At 44.6% G+C, this 25,991-nt stretch overlaps 2 protein-coding genes across 2 annotated transcripts in view; both read right to left on the bottom strand.

Moving 5' to 3' along the window:
* The window catches only part of LOC117726170 (protein piccolo-like), a 47,972-nt gene extending 46,523 nt beyond the window's left edge, over positions 1-1,449 (bottom strand). Inside the window, 1 exon segment of the mRNA XM_034526285.1 lies at positions 1,238-1,449. Coding sequence (XP_034382176.1) covers positions 1,238-1,449 — 212 coding nt within the window.
* Positions 1,450-12,263: 10,814 nt separating this feature from the next.
* Positions 12,264-25,991, bottom strand: part of sema3aa (sema domain, immunoglobulin domain (Ig), short basic domain, secreted, (semaphorin) 3Aa) — a 29,387-nt gene continuing 15,659 nt past the window's right edge. Inside the window, exons 4-17 of the mRNA XM_034526127.1 lie at positions 23,709-23,828; positions 22,808-22,898; positions 22,595-22,714; positions 20,382-20,524; positions 20,153-20,267; positions 19,991-20,060; positions 17,482-17,626; positions 17,169-17,388; positions 16,580-16,671; positions 16,444-16,485; positions 16,049-16,206; positions 14,244-14,311; positions 13,993-14,141; positions 12,264-13,058 (exon numbers count right to left, since the gene is read on the bottom strand). Of these exons, the coding sequence (XP_034382018.1) occupies positions 12,327-13,058; positions 13,993-14,141; positions 14,244-14,311; positions 16,049-16,206; positions 16,444-16,485; positions 16,580-16,671; positions 17,169-17,388; positions 17,482-17,626; positions 19,991-20,060; positions 20,153-20,267; positions 20,382-20,524; positions 22,595-22,714; positions 22,808-22,898; positions 23,709-23,828 (2,265 nt within the window). The 3' untranslated portion in view covers positions 12,264-12,326. The remainder of the gene's footprint in view (positions 13,059-13,992; positions 14,142-14,243; positions 14,312-16,048; positions 16,207-16,443; positions 16,486-16,579; positions 16,672-17,168; positions 17,389-17,481; positions 17,627-19,990; positions 20,061-20,152; positions 20,268-20,381; positions 20,525-22,594; positions 22,715-22,807; positions 22,899-23,708; positions 23,829-25,991) is intronic.

Here is a 25,991-nt window from a genome sequence, read left to right on the forward strand (position 1 = left end):
GTTGAATGCTGTAAACAAGCATTTGATTATGTTTTTATAGTGAGCACTGATTAATAAGTCTATGCATGGTGAGAGCCTGGAAAACGTTGGAAGCATATGGTGTTGCAATGCCCGCTGTTGGCCGATCCACTGCAGCGAGGTTCTTCAGCACCACGCGCATCAGCAGTGTGTGTGTCAGCACCATGGACAGCGAACAGACGCCGAGACCGACGTCTCCACATGAATACTATGAAATCCGACAAAATCCCCAAAAATCAGAAAGCAGCGGGGAGGGCAGCCTAGACGGATGGCATTAACGCTGCCGATCTATTTATAGTCATATTAATATTAATGCACCCCTCCCATCCCCATCTTCAGCTTCCGATATAAATAACGTTTCTTCCCCCCCCCCCCCCCAATTGGAGCCAATTAGCGGTACCGCACACTACGTCACGTTATCAGATATCGAGGGATCTTTCACATCTGAAGCATAATGGAAGTATTGTTTTCATTGGCAGCTTTTCTACCAATTCCCCTCCACAACACAGCACACTTCCCACGCAACCGATTTCAATGCAATGTATGCGGAATCCAGAGGAAGTGAGTAAGTAGAGGGTCTGATTGGCGATATTAAAGATTATTGTTGTGTGTTGCTGTGTGTTTTCACAAGCGTCGTTCAGATGTGGGGAAGGAAAAAAAAAAACACTGGGCACGACAGATTTTTTTTACCCAGCAGGCATTTCGAAAATTTCGCACAAATATTGGAGGTGTGTCTGTGATCTCACACAGAGGGAAGACAAACCGTGGACACGGGTTAAAAACCATTCACCATTTCAGAGTGCTTTTTACACCTCGAGTCTTAGAACACCATCGAACAGCCAGGTTTGTGAAACGGGAGATGCACAACGTGCACAGCGACAGACAATCAATCGGACGTGCCCAGACCATGTTAGAGCTGTATTAGGCAAGACATCTTGAATTAAAAAATATATATATATATATTTTATTATCAGACGTTAATGGTAATCCATCCCAGTGAGCTCTAAGTAAGGAATAATTTGTTGGGGAGGATCAGAAATGGGCGTGAACGAGCTCTCTGCCTCCTCACAGCATCCTCCAAATGATGCTCCACACTACCACAACACATCCACTCGTCCTCTCTCTCTCTCTCTCACGTATCATGGCCTTGTTAGTGTGGATCTCTTAGGTGCATCAAAAGAAAGAAAGATAGAACAACAATGCCGGTGAATAGCCCTGCCTTCGTGCAGCCGCTGCGCCTCCGGGCTGGCTGCCTTGCGTCCTTGACATCGCCGCGGCGAGCTGCCTCCTCTGCTCCTCGCTGAGTTCACTCAGGTTGACCGGAGTCCCGTCGGGGACCCGCACGAAGCCACCCTTCCCGTCAGGTGCCAGCCCCTCCGGTAGCCCGGACGGCGGCCCTTCGCCTCCTTCCAGGCTCGCTTCGTTCCCCATGATCGACCCCCCCCCCCCCCTCTTCCTCCTCTCCCCGTCCCCGTCCCCCCCTGTGTTCGGATCAATGTGGTATCCGAGCCGTTCTCACGGCGTTTTTATGTCCAAAGTGCGCACGGAACACGGTGCCCGTCGGTGTCTCGACGCATCTCCGGTGAGGTGTGATCCGCGGTTACTGTCCTCGCGTGCGCCGTGCCTCCATTCCCCTCGTTTCTCCTTGTTTTTCTGTGTCGCGCATCTCTGCAGCTGCACACCACAGTTGCCACAGTTTTCCGTGAGGGGGGGTCTCTCCGTCTTACTATTGCTCACAGTCACATGAGGTGGTTTCCGGTAGTTTTTTTTTTTTTACAAAATAAAAATCCTAATTATATGGCATTAATTTAATTATTTAAGTCCTCCTCAATGAAAGACACTGGGTAACAAAATATATATAACTACTTAATGTACAACCTGCAATTAACAGGTCTACACAATAAAGACAGTGGTGTTTAACAATAGTTATAGGTCGTACACACCAGATAAGAAGAATACAATTTAAAAATTCACTTTAAAAAAACAAATCGGTTCTAGTTTTGCACCACCAGTCCAGCACTTCATTCATTAAAACCTGTATAAGATTATAAGGCATTTATTTTGAAACCACACTGATATTACTTCCGTCCCCCCGTCCCCCCCGTCCCCCCCAACATCCTCTCGACTCACTGCGCATGCTCACGCCTGTGACAGGTGATCAGAAGACATCCGCGGAGGAATATATGTTTTTAAAGGAGACTTCCTCCGTTTAATGTTTCTAGTTTCGATTGTTTAAAGGATCGAGCCCGAGGGGAACTCAAAGTTGCAGCTGGGATCATTGATGCTGTTCTTCTTTTGAGGTCATTTAGTGGCTTTAAAAGTAGAAAGAAGAGAGTTGTAGGTATATGTTTTGTAGGTGAAGTATCTGGGGCTCAAGAGAAAGGCTTGTTTTGAACTTCATATATATATAATGTATGAGCACACACCCCATCCTGACCTGCTGCAGCCATTAAGATCAAAAAAACGTTCCAGCAATCTCATTAAAATGCCATAAATCTCATTTTAGGGGGAAATTGGCACCGTCAAATATTTGAAAAACACAGATAAAAACATCTGTGAGGGTCTTCAGATGACTCATAGCATGAATAATATCTCATTATGCTTTGTTATTCTTTTCCAGCAGCTATAAGATATCATCAGATCATGTTATATGTAAACCTATTCTCAAATATGTGAATGTGCAACTGAAGGCTATAGCATGGAATCATGTGCGGAAATCCAGTTGACTGTAAATTACAATTATTGATATATTATTCTCTTGTGAAGAGTGCTGTTGTTTTCCTGGAGAACCCTGCATGTGATCCAAAGAATGTAATTATAAAAAGATCACCAACACAGAGGCCGCAGTGTGTTGCATTACCAATATGTGAACACAAAAACAAAACCATACAGTACACACGCTGAAAAAGACAGCAGAACAAACCTACAGTATATATTTAGCAGCCACTGTGCTGAGAATATGCACAAGCGGTCACCAGATTCAGCGAGAGGGATATTAAAATGCGTCGCCTCTGCTGTACGTCAAGCTGATGTGCTGCAATCTGACGGCGAGTGCTCATTTGCTCTGTTCTCCGTGGAGCTCTGGGGCAGACGTGTCCTCTGTGCACCCAGCTCAGAGCCCTCGGTACCTGGGCAAGGGTGGAGAGGAAGACCTGGTGACTGGTTTCCATCCACTTTGGGAAGGCTCAATGACGATGTGACATTACAAGTCATCATTTAAAGCAAATGTTCCATGTGACAATGGCTCCAGTTTTATTGTGTCTTTCTTTTTGTGGGTTGTGAGTCGATACCCGTTTGGTGTTCGGCGAAGAAATTGTTACACAAATAGCACAATTGGAATCATTAGGGGAGTGCACATCAAGTATGTTATGTATGTTAGTATAGTTTGACATTTTGGGAAATGCTTTTAGCTTTAGCATAAAGACAGGAAGCAGTGGGACCAGCTGCCATATATATATATATATATATATATATATATATATATATATATATATATATATATATAGTATAGGCGTAAATATATTATTCTTGCAGATTTAATTTGGCTCTGCAGTGGCTTCTTCAAGACATCTTCTCATCCATCTCTCAGCAAGAAAGACATATTCCCCCTTTAATACAGTATATGTGGTCACGTGAATATGTTGTTGACCTTGTTCCAGCTTCAGTATTTTCTTACATGCTTTGCTTTATTTCCCCCCATCCTATCACTTTTCTTTAAACGGCCCATTTAGAATCATATTTCCTTGATCCCTCCCTCCTCTACAGTACTTTGCGTATATATATCATATCTTTTTTTTTTATAGTTGTCTCCCTCTGTCCTTTCAGTCTTTCTCCTCCTCTTCCTCCTCTTCCTCCTCTTCCTCCTCCTCCTCCTCCTCCTCCTCCTCCTCCTCCTCGCCTTAGTGTATGTCTATGTGTATGCAGAGGTGAATCTTGGTCTCTGTCTTCAGTGATAAGAAATGGTTGTGTAGCGATTGCTCTGCTCCTCCCCTTCTTCCCACTGATCGCTGAAGCGTGGCCTGATTGTCTCTACGCTTTGAGGCGGAAGCAGCCCGTACATGCATGCTCGCTCTCTCGCTCTCCATCCCTCCCTCCCTCCCTCCCTCCTTCTGTATCTCACCCACACATTCACATAAACACACTGACTGAAGCATCCAGCCGTGCAAAAGCAAATGCATTCACCCAGACAGACAGACGGACACACACACACACACACACACAGGTGTAAACACACAACATCAAACACAGGCCTGGGGACAAGTACTCTCTGAGGCATGTGCCAACTCTGCAGTTTATACACACACACACACACACACACACACACACACCTGCATACAGTGTACACAGAGTAGACTCACTAGTGCAATGCTATCAGGGCCCTTGAATCATATTTCTGTTTTAGAGCAAACAGCACAATTAATTGTTATCTGTTATTAAAATGTATCCAGTGGTCGAAGAAGTATTCAGATCCCAGATAAGGATGCCTTCAAAATTCACTTCATGTATGTGGAAAAGTAGTCATTTTGCAGAAGAATGACCCCTGTGATGCAGTGTAGATTTTCAGCATATCATGTCTGTTATTATATTATGGTATATTAAGTACACAAGTACCTTAAAACTGCACATAAGCGCAGTATAGTTACTGAATCTATATTTGACACGTGCAGCTTGTGTGAGATGTATTTTTGCCCCGTGGGGCCTGCTCAATGTAACCTGAGGCCGGTAACCGGATAACACACACTGCACCGTGTTCATTAAATTTGAATACTCAGTTGGGGTACGAGGCACGAACAAAGGATATTGTTTTTGCTGCTGCAGTTGTAGTACAAAACCTAGCTTTAAAGCACCAATAATATCTTCCTTTACCCAATAACACAATTCACCAAAAACACCTACGATGACTTTTTAGACATACATGTACCACAACGGCTCTTTTTCCCCCCTGTGAGAAGGTCGAGTTTCTGTCTCAAACAATCAACCAGCACCTTCCCCACAGAGCTGTATCTCCATAATCCCCTCTTCTAATCCAGAATCAAATGTTTACTTCTTCAAAAGACAAGCAAAAAAAATAACGTGTGACATACCTTCACTTAAGTGTGTTACGGGCAGGAGTACGTATCCGCGAAGTTCGCCGTGCGAGGAGGTGAGGCACTTCCCCGGTGACAGCGTACTTGCACGTGATGTTTAATTTCTGGTATATTAGGACTGAGCCGCTCTCATCCCTATTACCAACCGGGCACGCGCCTATAACACCGCCCCCCTCAACGCCGACTTCTCCAGACCAGCGAGACACGGTTGGATTAAAAATACCTTTAAAGTCAGAGGCTCCCTTCCTCAACCTCACTCAATCCTACCATCGACATGCCCGCGCACAGGCAACACGGGTAGGCGAGCATGGGCTGCACCTGCTGCAGACACACACACACACACACACTCCTGCAAACACAAGCTGTGACACAAAGACACACTGGTGCACGGACATAAGAGGTCCCTCTAATCCTCTTTTCTTCTGAGAGATGGGCCAATCACGCACTCCTCTGCACTGTAAGCTGTTTTCTTTGTACACACAGTGCATCCCGTCCTGCTGTGACTCTCTGCTATAGTAGAGGGTCAAGTTAACTCACTGGGAAACAACTCAAACAAACAACAACAACAAAAAAACACAAATCAATTATTCATCCTTTGCCTAACTGGAATTTTAACCTCAGCATACTTTCTATCACAGCAGCAATAAAACATCCCAAGAGCTGCACTGAGAAGCCATAACACCACCATCTGTTGAGCCCTGGGAACACGAATGAAGAGGAACGTGTATATTTATATTATAGCTCCGCAGAACTTGTGAAAATAGGCCCGTCTTTCTGTTTCACTCTGCATGGAGTAGGCAGTTTCCTTCCAGCTAGATTCTCTGGAAATAATTTCCCTTCGCTCCCTGAAGACAAACAAAGGCGTCTGAATCTGGGACTCGACACAAAGCCGGCGTTGCACAAGTCACTTTTCGTTTCATGCAAACACACACAGCAGCACAGCATGCGGATGTCCGGGATGAAATGTGCATTGAACTGGCGGAAAAAAAAACAACTTGAATTAATGCCATGTCTTTGAGATGTAGTGTGTTTAATATCAGTAGAGATTTTCTGAAAAGCTAAATCACACGTGACGTGCTTATGTCTGGATGCACATCCCCCTCATCTGCATCTCCTCGTCCTCGAGCGAGGCGGATTTAGGAAAAAAGGTGCATGGAGTGAACTGAGGGAGCCGAGTGTACACCTCCAATCCTCCTTTCAGTCTAAATCACTTGTCAGGAAGTCATAAAACGGTATCTTTCTTATAGATGATCAGTCTTTTCACACAATGAAACAAATCTGGAAATTAGTGTCTGTAAGGTTTTCTTTGGTGCGTGGGTGAAGGGAGCGAGTAGGAGACTTTAACTGGGAACTGTTAATAGGATTTACTGGTCACAGTCTGGAAACCAATCTCCAAAAAGCCACGAGTCCAGTGGCGGACTGAAGTCGGAGCAGCGTGCCAAGGAAAAGGTTGCCGAGCTATCAGCGAGCTGAGGAACGAAGGGCACACTATTGGTGAACAAATAACACTCGTAAATTGTTAGTTATACATCTAGAAGGCAGCCGCAGTGAAATCCCCCGTTCAGCTCGCTCCAGGCACTGTTTTTTCTCACTGAGAATCACTCAGATAGTGTGACAGTTCTCTGATGTCTCGCTCCTTGCAAGTGTTTCCTTCCTGCGAGTATAGCAGACAACTTCTTTGTCTCTTCGATGGAGGCTTGCCGGTGCTAACTAACGAGGCTTTTTTTCCACAGCGCATCACACGCAAGCTGCTGCGCATCGCCGTTGAAAGAATCGCCTAAAACTGGGATTGAAATAGCAGGAAGCGTGGCGTGGATGGACATTGCGCTTAAGATGCGTTGTGGTGTTGCAGCTCACATCTGACTCGGTGTCATCCATGCAATTTCCTTTTCTTTGGACAAATTGTGGCGTTCATGTTAAGGAAACCTTTCGACGCTCCATGTGTGATGGATTTTGTGTCGTCTCCTCCTCCTCTACCCATCACCCACTCTCGCTCCACGTTCCACTTTCATTTTTTTTTCCCCTAAGCGAATCGACAGCAGCTGACATCTTTACTAATGCCGCTCTGGGGTCTAATGGTCTGATTCATCAGAAGGACTAAGATGAGTCCTTCAGGCGAAGATCGTTTTAGAAAGAGAAGGGACGGGAGGTAATGTCAAAGTGACGTTGGGTGGGGGGGGGGGTTCAACGCCAATCAAGTCACGGACGACCCCGCAGCTCGTGAATCATCGACACCGCACACCTGTCGTCAAGGTAATGTGTCGTCGCCGGTTGACGTCATCACTCGGCAACGAGGGGCTAAGTCCCTCGAGTTAAGCTACAGAACGCAGATGAGTCACGTCGACCGCAAAATGCGAGCGCATACAAACATGACATTATGAAGCTATAACGAGTGGGTTACAGAAAATACTCCGAGGCCAACGGCCTCTAAAGGTCTTGGCAATTTCCAAATGCTGCCTCAGCTTTAATTACATATTTGTTTCTTGACTTGGAACGTAACTATAAAAAACATTTTTTTGCACCAGAGAGCTGTTGGTCACAGTCCACGGGGATTTAGCAAGTCCTTAATTGTAACCCTGCAGCACAGAGTGAATCAGTATTCTCTATAAGGAACAGGAATAGGTCATTGATCACCTCATCAATCCCAAGGAATCAGTGAGCGTGGAGGTCAGACTTTATATCTAGCCTGCCGCACTGCTGCGTGAGGGGCGTCTCTGTTTAGGACTCCCAAACCTTGGAGCTCGGCGTTGAGGAGGCCGGCATCAGAGCCATGAATCATGGATTCTTAACAACAGACTAGGAAACAGCACTCCCAGAGGGCACCGTCTATACAGTGGACACCCCAGGGCGATATGTGTGCAGAGAGACAACGCGCTCGGTTATGTAATGAGCATTTTGAAAGTGACAGGTAAACCTGGCTGAGTAGCTTTTATTTGAGTCAAAACAGGTCAGTAAATGCTATTTTAAGGGACTGTATGGAAGTTATTGTTGTTGAAAAGAAAGGAAGAGCCTCCACGGCATTAATTGGACTTCAGCTAATGATTATTTTCATTATCAATTTATCTAACGACTACTTCATAAACTTCATTTATCTGTTACTCCTTTGGTCTATAAAATGTCAAGAAATACATGTTTCCATTAAGTTTGTCTGCACTATTTGACCAATAAAGGGCAATAAAGGAGAAGGAGAAGAGAGTTGCACCTGGAGATCCCAGTTGGAGGCTCAGTGGGGTTATCATCATTGCTCTGTATCACATCCCCTCCCCGCAGTTGCCATGGTTTCCGGGGCAGCTGCCACTCACCTACAGTGTTCCTAATTACGGGATCAGTTGAAGATTTAGTTCAATGCGCGTGACGGTTCCGCAGCGCGCAGTGCAGCGCACCTACAAAGCCTCCAGCTGTGAGCTTTCACTTCATGCGCGTGCGTGACCTTTGTGCGTGAGAGACGAGCACGAGCTTGTTAGGCAAACCAGGAAGTGAGAAAAGATGCTGTGAGAATAAAAGCGTCGTGATATATATAATAATAATAATAAAAATAATAATAATAATACACTTATGATAATATCGGGGGAGAGAGAATCTGCATGCTCTCGATTTGCCCACAGATTTGTTTTCCCACGTTTCCCCATGAGATGTAAATGCAATACTTTCATTTTAAGTTTAGGTAAAACATCACCCATCAAACTGAACTCATATTATAATGTTTCCAAAAAATTTAAAAAAATGTGCTGTCTCTTTTTCCTTAATTTTCTAAGAAAATGAACACAGTTTGCTACCATAATAATATAATAATTGTGTTTTTTAAATGCTGAATGTGTATGAGACAGACACACACACATGTGCACACAGACACGCAGGACATTCAAGGACAGTCGCCATGGTGACAGGACCAGCAAACAGGTGTGTGGATCTTGAAGGGGCAGTGGACGTGATTGCGGCACTCTAATCACTTCAGCTGACACGCGCGAGCACGCGCGTGCACGCGGCTTCTGAGAACGGGGTAATTGTGCCCGACTGTGAAAGGAAGACATTTCCGTGTGGAAATATTACACGTGAAGCTGTTTCATGCTTCATTACCACAACAGTCTGATGGGCTTTTGACAGACAGGCCTGCACGGGCAGTTAGGCAACAGCGACCTCTGGTGGTGCCTCGTGAGAATCATCATTTTCTCTTGCAGGCCACGGTCCTCTTTATTGTTTTTGAGTTTACAGGCCTTTATAATGGAGGACATTTTGACATGTCGCAGTGGAAAATAATATTACTTATTCAGAATGTCATGGTTGGTTTTATTTACAGACGATAACGACAACAACAAATCTCAGTTACCTCTCGCCGTGCAGATGGTTTTAAATTCATGTGCCTGCTTTGTAACATATCCATCTGTGAGATTATTTTTTTTTTTGCCACGATGAAAGGGAATCCAGTCTTGCAGCGCTATGCCCATTAAATTTTTTAACAATGTAAGAACACAGGGATCTCTTTTCACATGTTGTTAATGACGTCTCAGTTCCATTAAGTGTCCCAGTGAGCCATCACAATACCACGGTCCTGGAACGGGCTCACCTACGTGGGGTGCACTGGTTTCTAATATTCTCAATTAAAGCTGAGCTTTTCACTGAAACGACCTGCCAGAAATATCTGCTGTGTAAAATTATGAGTTTGATAAACCAAAAACGCTTATTTTTCTAAAAATAGTTGTTTAATAAACAGTTTCACAGCCTGTTTCTGTGAATTAGGCAGAATAATGAGGCGGGCGGTGTTTCTGAAAATGCTACGTTGCACATAAAGTATCTGTAAAACTACAGCCTCGTGCTTTGTGAACAAATATGAACACGTTAACATGCTATAAATTATGCCTCGGCCTTCGTTCTGAGCACGCTCAGATTGGCGTTCTGGTAAATCTACGGCCTCACACGGCCGGCCGTGTGAGGCCGTAGATTATTATCTTTGTCTTTTAAATCGTTGGAGTGAAAGAAAGTGTTCCAGAGAGTGTTTTCTCTCTCTCTCTCTCTCTCTCTCTCTCTCTCTCTCTCTTGTGTGCAGCTGAGGTGTGCAGGAGGTTGTTTTTTTTAGACTGAAATGACTGAAATGAGAACAAATGGACTTTTTGTAACGGAGATGTTTATTTAGACAACTGAATGCATGCCAGAAAGAACTGTGCTACAGCAGCGGTAACTTTCAGCTCTCTCACTGTACTAACTCTGAGGGAGAGAAAACCGAATCAGGGACACACCAAACTTTGGAGTAGTGGTAGAGAACACTATTTGCTCTACATTATTGCATTGACACATTTCTCTTGTCATGTATTCGGAGAGGGGGGGGGGGGGGGAGGGGCACAGGGGGAAATGGGTACCGTTGGGTAGCGTGGATCTCATACAGCTTTGGCCAGAGTATCATGAGTTGTTAATAATCACTGTTTTGGCAAAAAAGGACAAAAGTAAATCACACCTTGCGTTAAGGGAACTTTACCTCTCACACAAAACACGTAAAGAGACGATAAAAAAAGATGCACACTGTAGGTAGCATTCACATGCAGTATAACGTGTCTTCTCCTTCAGACTAAATTTAACTTTTTTTCTCTCCACTATTTCTTAGAGAGAGCCACAGCTAAGGTTTTTTTTTTCAGTTTTGGGGGAATTATCTTACACATAATGGATACTGGATTGAACAAAAGACATGTCGAATGGATTTGGGAGGAAAGGAACACGTTGAGAAGTCGTCTGTTATGAAACAGTCAAAAAGAGACCAAAAATTGTGCTTATCGTTAGTGGGATCTCTATAAAAAAAAATGTTTAAAAAATGTAGCAGTGACACAAAACCCCTCCTCGTGCTCGTGAGTCATTTTCAATCCTTTTTTTTTATCCCCAAAAAGGGATTCCTTGACATTCTTTCAACCAGTTGGTCCATCAAAGTTGTTCTCAGTTGCTGTTGCCATTGTTTCTCCAATATATTGATGAGCCAAAAAAAACAAAAACACCATAATATCAAAAATAAATGCAACCCTTTCACAAAACAATGAGCAATAAATAATAATCAAGTGGTGTTCTTGTACTGTATATGTACTGTATATACACAGATAGTTAAGTTTGTTGTATATATGTACACAAAACAACTGGCAGTCCATTTCAGACTGGGATTTTTAGCATAGCCTACAACTGGAATTCGTGCCCAGATTCTATAAATCCCAGAAAAAGCAACACCATAATAACTTACACAGAATCCTCCAGAGCAGAAGGGATAATGCACAATGAGACTACTATGTTTGCTTGTAATTGTTGCCCCCCAAAAATAGAAGCACTGGTCTGGAAAAGGAAATATAAAATAAAAAATGTAACATTTCTTTACGGTAGAGTGTAAAAAAAAAAAAATTAAAAAAAAGATGGGAAAAAAAAGAAAAAGCGTCTAGAATTCCATAAAATAACTAGCTTATTAAAACATTGATTGACAACAACATGCACAATGCTTCCCCAGTTCTGATGAAGCACTTTCTCTGCACCGTGCCGTGACTTTCCCCGCATGTAATAATGCTTCTGTTTGTTTTATGAAGGGACACAACCCCTCCCTTTGCTCTCTTTAGGGCGCTGTCGTCGTCGAGGTTCTTTTCTCCTCAAACAGTTCTTCAAAATAAGAGTTTTTTTTGTTGTTTTTTTTTCATCCATCCATATCCACACAATCTTGCAGTTCACATGCTTCAGGTCAAAGAGGACGTATCTGTTAATGTCTCCAGAACTGTCCGTTCAGCATACTAAGTCCATATGCTTGCCGAGAAACGCCCTCACTAAACATTTCAGTCCCAGTCTTATTTTAGTAGCTTATGTACAGGAAGTTGAAGTGTCTGCCAGGCAGTATCCTAGGCAACCAGCCATATCCTCACACATTTACGGTTTGCGTTCCAGTATTTCAGTCCTCTGTTGATCTCCGTCCTCTTCATGTGCATTCTCGTATGCGTCTTTGAATTTGAGTTTTTATTGTTTATTACGCGAGTGCAGCTCGTGTCTATCTAAAAGTGTTCTTTTTATTTTTATTTTCATATTTAGTTTTTTTTTGTTTTTTCTGCTGTTGTGATGGCGAGGGTCACTGAATTCTCACATCTGGACACACAATCTATCGAATGCGTCGGTGTGTTTACGTGTGGATGCGTGGGGGTTGTGCTTGTGTGTGTAGATCTGGTTGCATGTGTGCATCTCTGTGCTTTTTTTTCTTTTCTTTTCCCCTCTTTCTCAAACGCTTCGCGGGGGTCTTTGAAGCTCGTGGGTCCTCCTGTTGCGTCCCTTCTTATTTTCCTGCATCCGTCTCCACTTGGCTGTGTGCTGGCTGCTCGCCCTAGACCCCCCCGCAGCCTGAGAACCAGCCTGGCTGCCCTGCCCCTTCTGGCCGCTCTGCGTCTTCTGATTGTTCTTAGGTGTCTGGACACTCAACATACCCAGATTTGGTTGAGCTTTCTGGAGAGTCTGGTTTCGCGCCGACCCTTCCACCGTCGGCCCTCCAGCCTGGGGCCCTGGCCTGCTCTGCGGTGGACTGGCTTGCTGCTTCTGGGCGTTGGGAGCTAAAGCTTTAGGCCGTAGCGCAGGGTTTGAACCGCCGGTGCCGTCGGGTTTACCCTGACTGTTCCCGTTGGGCGTCTTCACCCTCTTCTGTTTGCGTTCTTTCTTCCAAACTCGATCGCAAAACTCTTCCACGCTGTTGAGGTCTGGGTGGTCCAAGAGAGACAGGAAATCGCGATACCACAGCCTGTGCTTGGGAGAGTGACCGACCCCGCCTCCTGCGCCGGGAAGTCGGGGTAGGATGTCACCCAGTTTCTGGACAGGGACGACCTGGAGGTTGAGGCGCAGGAGGGTCTGGATGAAGCCGTGCTCCACGGCCTGGCAGTGGTAGGTACCCGAGTCGGACTGGGTCAGACTGCGTATGAGCAGGCCCTGGTCTGTACGCAGCACCCTGTCGTCTAGCTTGATCTATAAAAGGAAACAGAAGAACAAATAATAATAAGAGCAGCATATCGGAACCAACATAAAAGGCAAACAGATGCGTTCCCCGTCGGGACCGGAGTTTTCTAGAACTGCCAGATTCTACAATTGATTCCACGTTTCAGGACATAAAAATACTTTTGCTTGAAATAAAAAATGTTTTTTAAAAAGCACGCGATGTCTTGGTAGCGGTGAAAATAAACCCCAAAACTATTTGTGATGTCATAAAGTCACGCTTGAAAAAATGAGCACAGAGAAACGCCGATGAAAAAAACAGGCTTTCAGTGTCAAACTCAACACGTGCATTGTGTTAGCGCAGTTCCAGGACAAGCGAGGCACATGTTGGGTTGGACGGACAAAGGCACTGTGTGAAAAAATGCACCCACATTATTAATCTGAAAGAGGCTATTGTGGAGCAGCAGCGAGGGTCAGTGACGTAGGAAGAAACACAAGATAAGATGTTTCTAAAAGATCAAATGATTGTTTTCCAGAAAACCCCTTCAACATCATATTATAATGATTTGCTTCCGATAAGCCATAATACTCATTTATCTGTCTGATTGTATTTCTTCGCATCATCGTCAGTGCCCAAAACCACGTGGGGGCCCTGAACGCCACAGTAGAAAAGTCAGGCGAGCTTAATTAGTCACATCAAAAGGGTCAAAAGTCAATCTGAACATCCACACCCCCTGGGTTACCACCCTTTACATGTCACTGAGGTTAAAGGCCACAGAGGTCAGAGGTCAATACACGATAACACAGACAAGGAAAGGTGTGGCCATGTTTTGGTTTGCAGCAGTTTGAATTAGTGTGACATTGAGCTCGAGTTCACATCGGGGTACGCGTGTGCTTTACGATTACCCGGTTGAGAAACACACACACACACACACACACACACACACACACACACACACACACACACCTCGTGCTTGCGGTCCTCGCCGGGCTTCTGCAGCTGCCAGTACGTGAGTGCTCTCTGAGACTTTGGGCTGCACTCGAGGAACATGCTGCTGTTCTCCACGCCGTACACACCGCGGTCCTCCACGCCGCCTCCTACGCCGTCCGTGTCGTCTACTCAAACCGAAACACACACAGGGGGTTAGGAGTGTGTGGCGAGAAGGGGAGAGAGTGTGTGTGTGTGTGTGTGTGTGTGTGCGGTGGTCGTTAAGGTACCGTGATGCTGAAGGTCTGAGCATTGGGAGAGAGGGTCTCCGTTTCTGATGTCCTGTCGTCTGGTTCGCCTGGGGAAGAAACCACAGTGGGAGTTAATGGCAGAAGAAGGGGCGTGTACAGGTAACGCACTGGTAATGCACTTCTCACATGTTTTGCTCTCTGTACTGTTTGTTTCCAACCACTAGGGGGCAATGTCACACAATACTGTTCCACATGCAGCTTCACTTGCGTTTTAAGGACTGAAAAGGGGTTATTTATTCAACCTCTGCTCCACTGTTAAATCACATGAGTGAGAAACAAAAAACTAAATCATGGTAGAATTTTTAGGACAAATAAACGACGCGCTTCATTGCCTTTCAGATGAACCGTTTATTATGAAACACACACAGCATTGTTTCGCCCCTCGAAATGAACTCGTGAAAAGCAGCCCCGCTCTTATGATATGAAAGTCCACTTTGTCATTCAGATTTTATTTTATTTATTTATTTTACAGCCGTTTTCATAGCCATAGCCTTTCCTGACGAATTGCAAATGTGTCTCCCCCCCTTTGTTCCTAGTTGTCATGGTCCCCCGATTGGTGCGCCGCACACATCAAAGCAGGAAGAGGTGGCGTAAGTCAAAGGTGAGGCGAGGGTTGGGACGAAAAGGAAATAAGTGAAATGTTCAGCTCGTGTAATGAGAATGCTGCACACAAAAATATGGCCACTAACATCCCTCCTCCTTTTACTTCTGTGTGCCGTCTATACATTTTTGGACACTCGTCTTTCTGTCTCTTTCTCACACATGTCCTTTCCTCTGTACGCTTCCTGGGCTAACATTCCTGTCTCTTTTGGCCGTCTGAGCACGTGCGGGCCGGGTGTCTGGTTCTCATTCTGGAAAGGGAAAATATTTGCAGTGCAGAGGAGAGCCGAGAAGGAGCCCGTCCCGGCCTTAACCGCGGGGTGTGCCACCTCCCTTGTAACCCTGCCAAGCTGGAGTATACCCGCTGGCCTACTTCTGCTGGTGTGAGAAGTTCTGGATGAATGAGACGCAGGGGTGTAGTGCTACGTGTGTGTGCGTGTGTGTGTGTGTGTGTGTGTGTGGGCTGCGGTGGTCAGCCTAATCCTGCTAGATACAGCAGAGGGTAATTTGAGGGTGTGTATGTTCATACCTCCTGGCTGCAGTGTGAAGCGGTTAGACGGCTCCTGTTGGCTATAATTTAGTGTGTGTTTACTTGTGTAATGTATGTTCCTGTGCGTCTTTTCATTACTCTGTGTGTGTGTGTGTGTGTGTGTGTGTGTGTGTGTGTGTGCACGTCTTGGCTGCAGGGGCGATGGCATCACAACTCTGAACAACTGTTGCTGGCAGAAGTTATAACCCAGGTGGCTGTATTTGTACCTCTTGGAATGCACACTTGGCCTGCGTGTTTTTTAATGACTGTGTTTTGTGCCCGCGTGTGTAATATTCTAACTCCTGATTACTTCCATGTTTAGATGTTTTGGCATGTACCGTTGGAACCTTTTTTTTTTTTTTTATTATCATTATTCGCAGCTAAAAAAAAAAAAGTCTGGTTGAGGTCTGAGGTAAAAGGAACAACATTGTATATCAAGACGCCCCCCTTGAGCAAAGCATTTAAAGCCGATTGCATCATCGTACTGCAGGTGCACTGATAACTCCCAGGTGTGTGTGTGTGTGTGTGTGTGTGTGTGTGAAGAAGGCATCGACTTAAAGGCACAGGATGTTGCTGAAAAGAAGCACGCGGGTTCAAGAGGCCTCTCTGAGGATGAATAAAGGTCATGTGTTTGATTGCGTGCGCATGCTCCTACCTCTTGGCGGTAGGAAAGTATCTCGAGCACTCGCTGCCGTCCCAGGCGCAATAAGGGTCTCTGGCCAGGCAGCACTCTGCGCAGGCTTTCCCGTACACCTCGCAGCGATGTAAAGACATCTGCGACACGCCCAGGCCAGAGCCGAGGTACAGCTGTTGCTGTGGGAGCAAAAGAAAAGGTGTAAAACTTGAGTATTCCTGTGAGGCTCAGTTGGAAAAGGCTCTTAAAGAAAGGTGGTTGTGGCTTTTTGGGCTCTCAGTGGGCACATTACAGATCTTTGTGTTTTGGATATCATATATTGTTTAATGGCCCAGACGTTCTCACTCTTTAGTTTCACTTCTGGCGCTGTCGACAACTTCTGGATAAATGATTATGTGTGAAGAGCAAGTCCTTACCTGCTTGGTGGACAGCTCCATAGCAGTAATGGGAGTGGGCTCCTGCACAAAACAAATACAGCATATAGCTGATTTACTACCACATCTGTGGACGTTGCGTTTATTTCTATACGGGCGTCAATTTTCAACGTCTTACCCTGAAGACGGTCATCTCTTCGAGCACCACCTCTTCCAGGTCGTGCCAGCTCTCTCTGGGTATTGTCACCACCTTCAGTACCGTGCCCACGTCTGCAAGAAATATTGACATTCAGACCCAGTATATGTATTATATATATATATATATATATATATATATATATATATATATATATATATATAAAAGGCTGTTTTTTTTCTTTTTTTTTTAAATCAAGTATCAATAATCTTTGTTTGCTATTAAAAGAAGTTCAGTGTGTCTTTTGGAATATGTAAACTTGCTTAATGTGTATTGTAAAGATATGACGATTTCTCTCAAGTCAAAGAAGAATAAAAAAAGTTACTATTTTCATGTTCGAGCTGTTTATATATATATATATGTATATATATACAGTAAATTTAGAAATATCTAAGAGCTTATGTGTATGGGGGACATACAACGCTGCGTGCTTTAAAACATTTTTAAACAAATTATTATTTTCTTGTGAAAATACGTAAAAAAAATGCAGAACAATCAACCTTAAATACCACGTATTTAAATAATTCGTATTGAAAAATACACGGCAACGTCAAACGTTGAAGTTGCGCACCTGTCCCGATGAACATGACGTCATACTGTCCGTCCTCTGCCTCCACTCTGTCCACGACCAGCTGGGAGAACTGGTAGTCCACGTCGGTTCGCACCATGATGGGACGCCCGCCTATCGGGTGCACTGGGTTGTACATGGCTGGGTGACCCCTGGCGAAGGTGATGACATCATCGGGGAGGTCCTTGGTGGAGTCGAATCCCCCGAATGTCTTGCTGGGGCACTGAGAATCAGATCAAAGCGGAATTTTACTTTATTACTCGTAAAATCACTACCTTTGTGGACATTGTGGACATTTGTTTAAATGGAGACTCACAGTGCCCGGGCGGGGGTAGGGCACCCTCCCCTGGAAAGGCACCCATTGGTAGTTGGGTCCATCTCTGTGGGCGTAGGAACCCAGGAAAACCCTCCGGATGTCGGCCATGTTGTACATGCACACCGCCGAGCCTTTAAAGATGTTACTGCGGAGGAAAGAGACGGAGACGCTCTTAGAAGGGGATGAGAGACGGAAAAGAAAAAGAGTTCAAAGATCAAGGGAGGGAGTGGGCGGTGGAATCAAGAGAGAAAGGGATTCATAAGCAATCGGTCACAAGATTAGGGATTATAAGAGCTTGTGAAATACTGAAGAAAGACAACAAAATGACCCCCCCATTCAGTGTAGGAATGACAGATTGGAACTTCTCTCCGATTGCTTCCAGCCACTTGAGAACAGACAGGAATTTGGGCACACCACCAACAAAACGGAAGACCTGGTTTCAGAGCATATTTGAAAATCCCCTTCAATATTTTGTGAGCGCTCGCTGGAGCCAGATGAGTGGATTTCTTTTAAAAGCAGGCAAGGTCAATCAATCATGCAATGTAAAAAAAAAAAAAAAAATGACATTTTGTGAATATTATTTCAATTCTCATACCCAGGTCATCCAGAAGACAAGCGATTTGAGCTGTGACTCATTACAGTGGAACATTTGGGAGTTTCACAGGAATATTCCCGAGATGTGTATATATATATATATATATAAAATATATATAAAATATATATAAAAGAGTCATTCAAATATTCCTGTGGCGATTGTGACAAAGTAAACTGTTTAAATAAGTCCATTAACCTTACCACATATAAGGGGGATTCATTTCATTATTTTTACAGACTTGTAATTATTAGTTTGTAGGTCAACATGTTCAAAAATCAAGTTCATTCATCAGCTTTTAGTCACTTTGTTTTTACAGATGGCAGATTTTGATTCGTACAGCCAGTCTCTTGCAGAGGCAGGAACCAAACGCTTGAATGAGAGTCGGCACGTCCTTTGTCTTGCTGACTGCAATGGGAAGTTGTATCGGACTAATTAGGGATGTGGCTGGCGTAAACACAGCCGACAGTACTCACCAAAGCATGGACGATGAATGGATTAAGCATTCGAAAAATGTTAATTACAGAGAAATTCAATTAACTCCAGGAGCCCCCCCCCCCCCCCCCCCCAAAAAAAAAAAAGGACACTCCAATATCCTATGCTTAAGAAGAAGGACGGAACATGTGTTCGAGCTGATACACACAATTTGAGAGAAAGGCACACGTATTCAGTCGACCCCACAAAAAATGCACACACACACACACACACACACACAGACACGCAAACAGTCCAATCAAACATTGATCTGTCACTGGCAGCTTCTTTGTGCCTCATTAAGCAGTGATATTAAAAGCCGGTCCCTCTGAATCTCTGCTCTATTCATCTCTGGAAAGCAGCCACTTAGAAAACCAATTAAACCACTCTAATTCCTCAATGCCCCATAATTGAATTTTAAAGCATGCATGTGTGTGTGTGTGTGTGTGTGTGTGTGTGTGTGTGGAGGAGAGGAGGGGGGGGGGGGGGGGGGGGGGGGGGGGGGGGGGGGGGGGGGGGGGGTTACGTAGGTGTACACCGACCTCTAGCTTTGAATACATCTCCAGCTATACGGGCCTCTGCTGATGCAAGGCGCCTGTCGGTATGCGTTAGCTTGCGCCGCCGCGCTATTCAGCGCGTCTTATCATTAGCCGTGATTGATGGTGAAGTGTTTGTCCTCCTTTCAAAGCGGTTCGGAGACACCGCTGGACACAAAATACCCCCCCGCCCCCCCACCGCCTCCATCCCAAATGCAAATTCATCATCATCATGATAAGTGCCACCATCTGTGCCATTTCAACTCACTTATCTACACTGCCCCATGCCTTCACCTCTCCACATGCTTCAATAGAGCCCCGCCCGGCCTTCTGAAAACCCCATTCAAGTCTGGGGCGGCGGCCAAGGGAGAGACGCGCGTTCCTGCTGAGTGAATATCGTGTTTCTTTCGCTCCCTCCTCCTTCATAATCTAATTTCCCTCCAAGCCTCTGCCAAGGTTTCAGTAAAAAAAAAGAAGAAAAAAAAGAAGGTGGGGGGGGGGGGGGGGGGGGGGGGGGACAGGTAGCGAGAAACGGGCTAAAAGCAATCTCCATCCTGAGATGTTGGGGAGGGGGAAACCATATGAGGGGGAAAGCAACCATAAGACACCTGTAAGTGGATTACGGGACAGGGATTGCTGTCTGGGAATTTGACGGGGGCGGGGGGGGGGGGGGGGGGGGGGGAGGGCACGCTTGGTCGCTCGCATCCTGCCATGTGATTTAAAATGGTTAGGGAATTACAGATAAAGGCTGAGAAACAGAGGAATATGAAGCGCTGTGTGTTTTTCAAATACAGAGGAAATAACTTATTTCTGATCTCCTAGCAACAAAAAACAAATACGATAGTACCGGCGCCGGTCTCAAAGGGACGCACATTTTGGAGGTCATATGAAAATGATGGGTCTGTACCTGGATGTGGTGAATACTGCGTATATGACTGGGTTCTTTGGATCCTTGGAGCTCATGAGAAACACATCCTCTAAAAAAAAAAAAAAAGCAAGAATGGGTCAACGGTGATGTTTTTGTCATCAGCATTTTTGAAAGAGATACAAATAATGAACACACACTTACGCAGCTCATCAAAGTGTGTATCGATGCCGTTGACCCCTGGCACTGAACACATTAGCCGGGCCTTGAGGAAGGTGGTCCACTTGTTCACCAGACTCCTGTGACCTCCCATGTCGTTCTGTGTTTACAAACCCCAACCCCCCAAAAAAAAAAAAAAAAAACTCAATACATTTTCTTTTCAGTAGACTGTGAGACGTTTTTGTTGTTGTTGTTTGTATGTGTGTGTTGTTACCTTACACAGTTGTCCTATCCTGGCGATGGTCGCCTTGCCAGTGTGCTCTCCGTCCATGGCGTTCTCCTTGAAAAACAGAAAGATCTTATCGTCTTCAGTGTTGTCACTTTCCGGGATCAAGTGAACGCCTATGAACCTGGGGTCTGGAGGAAGGGGGGGGGGAACAAATGAAGCACAGGAAACGACGTAGCACGCAGTAAAATATCCAAACGTTTGTTCATACACACACTTCAATCCCACACAAAGCTACACAAATGTCATTTTAGGATCCAACCCCCCCCCACCCCACCCCGGCCCCAACGACAATCCTTTCACCCCTATTTTACACCTCCAAAACCTAATCCCCCATGATATTCTCCAGTCACGGCTCAGTAACAACAGCCATTCACTTTACACACTGGTGTTACAGTATCTGACTTTACCCCAAGTGAACGCTCCAAGTCCAAATCCCACATAACTCCTTTCTCCAGGCCACATCCCCACCAAACACACATGGCTCTGATTCCCCCCCCCCCCCCCCCCCCCCCCCCCCCCCCCCCCCCCCCCGGTACACACTTGAATAAATTTATCTCGACCTTAAGAGAGGAAATCAAAGCTAAACGGGGGCGAGATGCCTCCGAGTTGAAGGGGCAGAAGGACCAGCGGCGGCGGCGTGGCACGTAAAACGAGCCTGTGTCTGGGAGCTCGTGGGGGGGGGGGGGGGTGGGGGGTTAGCCGGGTTAGCCGGAGAGAAACAAGCCGTGCCATGTTACGCCTCCATGGCCGTTTAGGATATAGAGTAGCTGTGAAAAAGACCAGTGTGGCCAAAGTGGGAAGTAGATTTATAAGCGCTGCGCGGGTGCGAGACCTCTGGTATGAATCATGTACCCCACACACACCTCGTAGCTCTGTTGTGAATATGTGCCATTTAAATGTACACATTCGTAAATTCAACGTCGCGTGCCCTCGCATGGCTTCTGCCGGTGTCGCCGACCATTGAGCTCATTTTATATACAATTTATTACTTTTATTCCCAGCGAAAGGCCACTGTATTCATTGAATTAGAGGGCATTAAAGGGGCGAAGGGATGTGTAAATGCATTGCATGAATAAAAAACCAAGCCAAAGCTATACCATTTAACCCTAAATCCTTTTTTTTCTTTTTCGAATCAACTACTGAGAATTAATTCCCGAGTGTCTTTCTCGTTGCATTTGAGCACCATGTAACTTTGTTGATAAAAGGCTCAATAGAATATATCCCCGTTCCCAGTAATCCCGTGCAATTACATATCCCCCCTTTTGTGGAGAAGGAGTTGGATTTTGCCGGGCCCGAATGCCCCCCCCCCCCCAAGGTGAAAGATCGATGGGGATTAACGCTGTAACAATGGCTTCTCCCTTTTTTGAATCGCTCTTTATTAATATGTCACAGCAATCAGCGCTGCATAGAACAGCGTTTGTGATTCCTGATGGTGCTGGGGGGTGGAAAAGGAGGGGGGTGGGGGGGGGGGGGGGGGGGGGGGGGGATGAGAGGAATTTGACTCCACTACAGGAAAACAGCTGAGAGCGGATTAGTTCTGTGGGAAAGAGGGGGGAAAAGGGATGGCACAGCTTGAGGGAAAGGTTCAAACTGACCTTTTGAGGCTCCCTAAGTCCTCCGCGGTGCCGAAAGATAGCCAGACAGTCAATAACCCCTCACTGCCGCGCTAATCTTACGAGCGCAGGCAAATCCGGTGACTTTGTGAATGGGCTCTGATATCTGATGTCTGGCACATGAATGGAAATGATTGGAGACTTGAAGGCTTGTGAGAGAATGTAATGCTTCAATGTCCATTGAAAAGCTCAATGGTGTTCTTTCTCCAAAAAAAAAAAAAACGGCCAATGACGAGGGTTTTTTTTTTTACTGAACAGTAGAGGTTATTGTGGCCCAATTTTACTGTCATAGTCGCATTTGTTTGGAGTCTGTGAGGTTTGAAAATGTACGTTATCTAGTTTTTTTTGCAAGTCTGAACACTATTAAGTTCAAACGTAAGCTTGGAGAATGAAATGGCGTCTTAAAAAACAGGAAAAGGCAACATATTTGTGAAACCCAGTATATTAAGCAACTCCCTTACTAGAAAAACTAGTTTGTGCAAAACATAGATCATCTTTTTTTCAGGGAAATTTAATTTCTTCAGGAGTATTCATTGATACTTTCTTCACATGCATTTTCTTTGGTGTTTTTTAAAAATGTTTTACCATTGAGCCATCTTGAATCGTGCTGCTCTGTTCTAATTGGATGATGATCTCCCAGGGTACGGAAAATAGCAAAGTCCCTTCCCATGAAATCAGCAGATGTGCCAGAGTACAGCTCTCCATCTGTTAGTGAGAAAATTGTAGTTAGGAACAAATGACCATTTCTGAAGTGAATGTGTACTTCCTGGAACTAATCAAGGCGGAGATCAAACTCACCGATCAGAAGCGAGGCCGAGAGCATTTTGGGGTCGTAGGGGCTTTTCCCGCGGCCGTTCTCGAAATGCGAGGCCAGTCGAAAGATGTTTTCCTGTGGTGGAAAGGGGGTCAAAGTTCAAAACGAGGCCAGTGAAAGCCACATTAAGCCCGGGCTGAAGGTACATTTATAGCCCGTGTTTCAAATTACACCGTTTGGGATGCGACACGGCCTTTAGACGCGATTTGATTACGGATCAACAAAAACAAACAAAAAAGGAATAATGGAGAATAGGGATCATGCAGCAAAAGCACAGCTCACCCCCAGACTTCAATAGAATTTAATAGAATAAAAGAAAATACACAAAAGGGAGACCCAACTTACTCTGTTTTCTTTAAATCAATGACTGACAACACTACTTTAAACTCAAGTGAACTCATGCGGGGTCTTCTATACTGAAAACCGGCATGGTGCAAACACACATCCCCCCCCCCACCCCATTGTCGGACTGCAGAACCCATGCTGGTGCATTGATTAACCCGGAGACCTTTATCAAGATGACTGATTAAACTTTTATGCAGGGGGAGCGCTTGTTTAAATTTCCAACAGGCTTTTTTTTTTGCACTTCTTTCTTACAAAGGAAACCATCGATGAGAAGATAATCGATGAAGGGAACGGTTACTGCTGCGCTGGACAGAAACGCGTGCATGTGTTTGCGTGCGAAAGCGTGCACTTAGTGCAGTTGCTGTGCACTAAAAAACAATTATTCATGCGGTCATTAGTTTGCACTCGTGTCACACTTCATGAACTCGTCAATGGACGCCCAACTGAGCTCTAAATGACCTTTTTTCCATATATGTAACTGTTTAAAACATGTAGGAAATAAAAACAAGAGCATTTGGTGAATCAACATTGATGTATTACCTCTGCCCTCTTGCCCATTTCCAGAAAAGAACAGATGGGGTGGAAGGCTCCTGTGCCACAGATGTACAGGTGGGTCTGGTTGAAAGGTTGGAGGACCCGGATGAAGTTAGAACACTCCTTCTGGAGAAAAAAAAAGTACAATTTCATACATCTGGCAAAGAGATTTTAATCCATTTTGTGTTTGCAATACTTGTCCCTGTCTATATAGTGATACTTCCAGTGTATTATATAGCCTTATAAACCACGTGAAACTTGTTTTTAATGAAATAGATTGCATGTTAGCATTGATTTGCAAAATAAAAAAAACCCCTCCATGTCATAAAGTTTGAATTAAGTTTGATCCTTTATGAAAATAGCATTGGCACTTTTAATAGAGAAAAAAAATAAGTGCTGCGGTGATTCAATTGAAAATAGAGACTAATAGGAAGCAGGATGGAGAATAAAGAAAAGCTCTGTTGGAATTCCCTTTAAAGCGGGGACTTTCCAGTTGGAGACTTATGAAACGTAGTATCCTTCAAGAAAAATCCCACCTGTAAGTCAAATCAGGCACTCGGATCTTTAATGATCCATATGTTTGAATTTACCGGGGGTGTTTAGGTTGGCTCTCCAGCGCATGTTGATAGTCCCAGTGGTGTGAGACTGTTTATCAGAGTGCTAATCAACAGGATCGGATAATGCAGGAGGGATATTAGCAGCCTGGAGGAGTTGATTTGGGTACATGTGGTTCGGAGATTAGGCCGGAGTTTGCCTTATTATGAATACATGCTGAATATCCACGTGACAAATAAGTAGATGTTTGCCTTTTTGGGGGGGGGGGGGGGGTTTTGAAAACGCAGCTCTCACATCGAATCCCATGCCAAATTACCGTTCTCTCTCTCTCTCTTCCTCCCTTTGACACATGCATCTCTTCAGGCTTCTAGACCTCACAGACACTTCAGTTTTTATGATTTGATTGTGTCCCTCGTATATGAGACGTGAACTGATTTGAGGCTTCACTGTGTTCAGGTTGGAGTGATGACAGAACCAAATTAACTCTGGGATTACGCACTGCTTAGACTCCCCCCCCCCCAAAAAAAAAAAAAAAACTTAATTTCCTGCAATTACTAAAGAGTTTGATATTTTTGAAAATGTATGCTTTATCGCTGCATCGGCTAACTGGCCTGTTAGCTTATGTTAGTATAAAGAATGATATGAGAGTAAAAGCATATAAAACCCACAGTAAAACCACTAATGGTCATTTTTTGTACTTTGGGTTTCGTATGATTACATAAACCAGATATATGAGATATATATATGTCTTGACTTGGGACAGAGCCAGAGAAGCTGGTTTCCCGTTTCTTTTCCGCTAAGCTAGCTGAGCTAACTGGCTACCAGCTACATCGTCAAATTGACCGCACAGAAATGATATCAATCTTCGTGTCTCAAATAAGCATGTTTTCACTCAACGTCCCCAAAACTATTTATATATTGTGAAAACCTAATATCAAATATTAACTTGTACAAAACCGTAGCTTGCTAGTAGTTTTCTAACTGACCTGGGGTTCATTCAAGCAAGCCACACCTTTAAACTGTGCATGTTATCATTAACCCAACAGCATTAGAACATTTCACTACTGCTTAGTTCACAGACTAAACTTCCATGATTTCTTGTGGCTGACCTCAACCCTACAAGTCTGTGTGTCTGTGATTGTGTGACTTAATGACTTTACCCTCTGTGTGTTTTCGACTGTTGAACAGCGGGAGCTCATGTTCCCCCACATCATTCTCACAACCCTATTATACGCATTTCACCAACTCCTATAATCCAATGTCAGGACTGTTTGGGATTTTACGTGGCTGTCTTCGAGTTAGACTCATTAGCTTACGTGGTAGGTAAGTTACACAATAAACACTGACGGACGTTTGTTATGCAAGTCACTCAAACGGTTGGGCCCCCAGGTTAAAAAATGGTTTCCCCCGATCACAAACCATGTCATTATGTGAAAACCACAACACCCGCACAGGATAAATGAGTCATTATTGGATCAAACTAATGACTCTATTTGGACTGGGTGTTGATGATGACTTTTCCGTTGGAGAAAAGGACAGATTTGCATGTGGGTTTGTGTATATATATATATATATATATATATATATATATATATATATATATATATATATATATATATGAGTTGTGAGCATTTTGAGATTATAGTGAGGTCTCTAATTTAATATGGAAAAATGCATTGGAAATGAAGGATAGCTTTCCTTTAATATCTGGAATATCTGGAAAAATACTCAGAA

This window comes from Cyclopterus lumpus, chromosome 23, assembly GCF_009769545.1.
Source record: "Cyclopterus lumpus isolate fCycLum1 chromosome 23, fCycLum1.pri, whole genome shotgun sequence".
NCBI classification, from domain to species: domain Eukaryota; kingdom Metazoa; phylum Chordata; class Actinopteri; order Perciformes; family Cyclopteridae; genus Cyclopterus; species Cyclopterus lumpus.